Source organism: Bos indicus x Bos taurus, chromosome X, assembly GCF_003369695.1.
Source record: "Bos indicus x Bos taurus breed Angus x Brahman F1 hybrid chromosome X, Bos_hybrid_MaternalHap_v2.0, whole genome shotgun sequence".
NCBI lineage: Eukaryota > Metazoa > Chordata > Mammalia > Artiodactyla > Bovidae > Bos > Bos indicus x Bos taurus.
In genome coordinates this window covers 107039436-107045261 of record NC_040105.1, presented here as the reverse complement: position 1 = coordinate 107045261, position 5826 = coordinate 107039436, and the positions used below count along the sequence as shown (strand labels likewise).

At 44.9% G+C, this 5826-nt stretch overlaps 1 protein-coding gene across 1 annotated transcript; it reads right to left on the bottom strand.

The window, feature by feature from the left end:
• Positions 1 to 3414: 3414 nt before the first annotated feature.
• Positions 3415 to 5266, bottom strand: LOC113888135 (PWWP domain-containing protein MUM1L1-like). Its single transcript, XM_027535440.1, is given in 2 exon segments — positions 3415 to 4153; positions 4155 to 5266. Coding segments are annotated over 2 exon segments (1851 nt in total).
• Positions 5267 to 5826: the final 560 nt, after the last annotated feature.

Below are 5826 nucleotides of genomic sequence, written 5' to 3'. Positions count from 1 at the left end.
TGGCTTTGTTTGTAGTAATGCTTTCTAAGGCCCACTTGACTTCACATTCCAGGATGTCTGGCTCTAGGTGAGTGATCACAACATCGTGATTATCTAGGTCATGAACCTCTTTTTCGTACAATTCTTCTGTGTGTGCTTGCCACCTCTTCTTAATATCTTCTGCTTCTGTTAGGTCCATAACATTTATGTCCTTTATCAAGCCCATCTTTGCATGAAATATTCCCTTGGTATCTCTGATTTTCTTGAAGAGATCTCTAGTCTTTCCCATTCTAATGTTTTCCTCAATTTGTTTGCATTGATTGCTAAGAAAGGCTTTCTTATCTCTTCTTGCTATTCTTTGGAACTCTGCAATCAGATGCTTATATCTTTCCTTTTCTCCTTTGCTTTTCACTTCTCTTCCTTTCACAGCTGTTTGTAAGGCCTCATCAGACAGCCATTTTGCTTTGTTTGCCTTTCTTTTTCTTGGGGATGATCTTGATCCCTGTCTCCTGTACAATGTCACGAATCTCCGTCCAGAATTCTTCAGGCACTCTGTCTATCAGATCTAGTCCCTTAAATCTATTTCTCACTTCCACTGTATAATCATAAGGGATTTGATTTAGGTCATACCTGAATGGTCTACTGGTTTCCCCTACTTTCTTCAATTTAATTCTGAATTTGGCAATAAGGAGTTCATGATCTGAGCCACAGTCAGCTCCTGGTCTTGTTTTTGCTGACTGTATAGAGCTTCTCCATCTTTGGCTGCAACGAATATTATCAGTCTGATTTGGGTGTTGACCATCTGGTGATGTCCATGTGTAGAATCTTCTCTTGTGTTGTTGGAAGAGGGTGTTTGGGTCGTCCCAGTGCACCAGCCCCAAGCATCCAGTATCGTGCATCGAACCTGGACTGGCGACTCGTTTCATACATGATATTATACATGTTTCAAAGCTATGGGGAGGGAGGAGGGAGGAGGGTTCATGATGGGGAACACAGGTATACCTGTGGAGGATTCATTTCGATATTTGGCAAAACTAATACAATATTGTAAAGTTTAAAAATAAAATAAAATTAAAAAAAATAATAAAATTAAAAAAAAGAAAGAAAGAAAAGGAAGAGGGTGTTTGCTATGACCAGTGTGTTCTCTTGGCAAAACTCCATTAGCCTTTTCCCTGCTTCATTCGGTACTCCAAGGCCAAATTTGCCTGTTACTCCAGGTGTTTCTTGACTTCCTGCTTTTGCATCCCATTCCCCTATAATGAAAAGGACATCTTTTTTCGGTGTTAGATGACACCACCCTTATGGAAGAAAGTGAAGAGGAACTAAAGACCCTCTTGATGAAAGTGAAAGAGGAGAGTGAAAAAGTCTGCTTAAAGCTCAACATTCAGAAAACCAAGATCATGGCATCTGGTCCCATGACTTCATGGGAAATAGATGGGGAAACAGTGGAAACAGTGTCAGACTTTATTTTTTGGGGCTCCAAAATCACTGCCAATGGAGATTGCAGCCATGAAATTAAAAGATGCTTACTCCTTGGAAGGAAAGTTATGACCAACCTAGATAGCATATTCAAAAGAAGAGACATTACTTTGCCAACAAAGTTCCATCTATTCGAGGCTATGGTTTTTCCAGTGGTCGTGTATGGATGTGAGAGTTGGACTGTGAAGAAAGCTGAGTGCCAAAGAATTGATGCTTTTGAACTGTGGTATTGGAGTAGACTCTTGGGAGTCCCTTGGACTGCAAGATCAAACCAGTACATCCTAAAGGAGACCAATCCTGGGTGTTCATTGGAAGGACTGATACTGAAGCTGAAACTCCAATATTTTGGCCACCCCATGCGAAGAGTTGACTCATTGGAAAAGACCCTCATGCTGGGAGGGATTGGGGGCAGGAGGAGAAGGGGACGACAGAGGATGATATAGGTGGATGGCATCACCGACTCGATGGACATGAGTTTCAATAAACTCCAGGAGTTGGTGATGGACAGGGAGGCCTGGCATGCTGCAATTCATGGGGTCGCCAAGAGTCGGACAAGACTGAGTGACTGAACTGAACTGAGCTGAACCTGGGGCAGTGACAGTTGATTCTTTCTAAGAACAAAAACACACTCAGGTCCACGTTAAATCTTTAATGTTTATTTTCCCACTGGGTTTTACAAAATAAACTGGCTTTTCTAGCACTTTTCTTCCTCTTAAAAAAAAAAAAAAAGCAATAATGAAATCTTATTTCGAGTAAGTATAACAATGCATGAGCTTCAGAATTTACCTGTTAAACTACCTTTCACTGTATTCTGACAGCAGCCATGTTTAGCTGAATGGAGACTTTTTTGTAACCCATTTCCCAGACCCTCCTGGTCCACCTACTGCTCAGGCAGCCTGGAATGACTTACACATCTGCACTTACACTGCTGGAACCTGTTGGAGCTAGTTGATGAAGAAGTCAAGGGATCAAGCTTGCTTGGTTTGGGACAAATGACTGCCTTTTTGGGGGGATGTAGGTCCAGAGCAAAGCGCCTGCTTTCCTACAATGTCTGCCAACTGGATGGGCCCCCATCAGTCAGCATGGACTCCCAGGTTTAGAGAAGCTGGCCTGAGTCTATGATGGCTTGAGTCGTCTTTCACAAGGGGACAGATGATGGATGGCATGCAGGGGATCCAATCACTGTCATATAGGAAGACAGCCAGGAGTCTATCTATTTGGGGAAACCATTCAGCCATTGAAGAAGAGCACCTCCCACAAATGGAATCTCAGGAAAGCCAAGGGTGAACATTCTTGCAAGGGTTGACAAAACATTTACTGCACGCCGAGGTTTCATTCAGTCTCACATGACCACATGCAGACCACCCGTTAACTTCGTTTGGATTTCAGACTGCTTTTCCAAGAACCATTGGAAGGTAGTGGTAGTATACAGGAAACATCTCTGTCACTTGCTTCATCTCTCAGGGATTTTTTTCCAGATGGATAAGCATGGCAAGGGAAAGTCAGGGCTTATGTTAAGAAGAAATCCAATCAATCATGTATACCGATGTGCCACAGTAGGAATGGGAAGCCCATGTGGCTTTTCTGTAAGAAACGTGCCTTAGATCTTAAACACGATTGCTGCTTTGTATCTGATACAAGGCTTTTTCATCTAATAAAAAAATGCATGTCCACCTTTAAAATATTAAGTAGAGTCAAAAGCCACATAGTGAAAATATCTGGAAAACTACACATCTGGGCAAGTAGAGGGAAGTGCAGCTGTTTACAATATTTTAACCACTTAGTTGTGTGAGAGTATTCAGAAGAAGAAACTCAGGATGACTCTGCCACTCGCAGGCGCTGGAGATGGATCCAGAGTGAATTCAAGAGTGTTCCAGAGGCCTCAGATTTCCAGAAGGTGTTTTCATGCCATGTGGAGTGGAAAGATCATGCAGTTCATACAGACGGGGATTGTTGCTAATGGTGTGGCTGAGACGTCTCCCCGATGCCCTGTTGGGCACAGGGGGAGAGTTTAGCCTTGTACCTCTCAGCTGATCTCTTTCTTATTTTCTTCAGTATTTTCTTATCAAACAGTTCTTTTTCCCGGGAATGCACAGGTGGCCCTTGCAGGTACTTTGCTTCTGCCTCCTTGTACTCCAATCCATCCAGTGCAGTAATTGAACAAATGATTGCTTCTGGCAGAAGAACGTCCAGAAGGAAGCTCACTGGGTCATCTCTCATCAGAGCCAGCACTTTCTTGTCTACGTGTTTGTAGATTTCTCGTAAGTGGCTTACCACCACATCCAGCTGATCGTCATCCTCCAGGTATGTTTCAATGGGGATCATGTACCTCTGTGAATTCAGAAATGATTCAAGCCACCTGGATTCTTTCCTGCCTTTGACGATGTCCAGAAGATGTGGGTCAGCCCCCTTTCTTTTCATGATGAAGTCCACCAGCTTCTGGTTGGCTCAGTCCCAAGCAGCCCTCATCCGGTCAGGGAGGATTCTCTTGCAGTGCCTCTTTAAAGCTGCAGAGGTCTCCTCCTCAGAATCTTCCAGGTCAGAATAATTCACCTTGGGGAAATCCATCTGCAGATCTCCTTCCTGGATGGCTTTCCTCAAGGGGTAAGTGATGTCAGCAGCATAATAGTCCAGGAAAGAGCCCACAAAAGACCCACTTACGAGCCCTTCTCTGTAGTTGGAAATCAGTGAGAAATACTTTGCTGGCTCTCTTCATTAGCTTTTCTTTGCCATTATAATCCAGATGCTTCAACCTTTGAAGAGGAACTTGAATACTGCTCTTCTCACAATGCATGTTGGCCTCAATCAAAAGCACCCTTGTGGTCTGCTCGGTTGGGCTGACACTCTTGACCATGGCTAGCCAAAATGGATGATTCTGAAACTTAAACCAGACCAACATTCCTCTCTCAATGGGACACAGCTCCTCTGGGAACGCCATGCTTGTCAGCTGTCCCGCTTCCTTGCCCCCGCCCTTCTTGATGGCACTGGTGTGCTTAATAGCCTTTGAGCCAGCTGAGGGTTGAGATTCTTGCCGCTCTTCCTCACACCCTGGGACCTGCAGCTTCCTTTTTCTGTTTGTTAGGCAGAGTGAATAACGCAGGCCCAGGTTAGGGGCATTGGAGGATGCCTCTGTGCCTTCTGAGCCTGAGTTGCAGGTGCCCTCTCCAGGGTCAACATTCCCTGAGAACGTAGCATGTTCAGGGCACACAGCTAGGGACTTCAGGCAGGTGTTTTGTGCCCGCTCTTCCAGAGCCTTGGGCACAATGAGGATGAAACCCGGTGCAAGTGATGGAAGCACACATCCACCTCTAACATCTACACCCACCTCCTTCACTGTACAGGGCAAGGATATAACTTTTGAGGTGTCCCCCTTTTTCTTGGCCTCTTTCTCATGGTCATCTTCTGAAAGTGATGGGAAGTTTGGGTGCACCCCAAAGCTCTGATATGACTCTGTTTGCATTTCACTTGGGATCTGGGCAATGGGTGTGCACACCTGCGACTTGTCAGGATATGGGCCATCCTCCCTCTCTGAAGGTACCACGGGTGATTTGGAGCTTTTCTTTTTCCTCACACTCCTCTGTAAGCCCCAATTGGGCTCCCAATGCCTTCTACGAGGTTGCTTTTGTGGTCTCCTTGGAGACTGCTTCTTGGACTCTGGATAACCCATGACTCTTGCTGTAGTGTAATTTCCTTTCTTATTCAGAAGGTCCCAAGCCATTTTAATAGCAGATATGTAGGCCATTTCCTCTTCTTCTGGGGCACTGGGCTCCGGCTGGGCTGCTAGTGAGGTGGCGAGGTTTTCAATCATGGACTCATTTAGGGTCTTTATGTTTGTGCTTTTCACACTGATATTTTCATCTACTGAGAGTATCTGAACTTCCAGAGAAAGGGCCCTTTTTCTCTTCTGTTGTGGTGAGACGCTGGGTCTGGACAAGATCTTGGCTGGCCAAAAGCGGCCTTTCCAAATGCAGAGGACATACTAGGCATCCATCATGATTCAACTTGGGCACCAAGGATTAGATAGCCGAGGTTGAGTGGTCTGGCCATCATACCCACAGCTATGGCAGGTCTCCCTTAAACAGTATGCTTGCTCACACCTTTTGCCTAAGACTACGAAGCATCTATAGCTTGTGTAGCCTGTGCTTTTCTACCCAAATCTTTGAAAGATGCCCGGAGTTGTGTTTTCCATGGCCTATAATGGAGAATTCTGGAATATGGGAAAGAAGAAAAGAGTCAGCACGGGTTGGGGAGAGGGGGTATGCCTTTTGTAAAAGTGGAAGGCTTGGCCAAATATAATTGATGAGAGATAAAGCAAAGAAGTATCAAGGCTGTGTATCCATGCACCTAGGGGTTATATATAAATGGAAG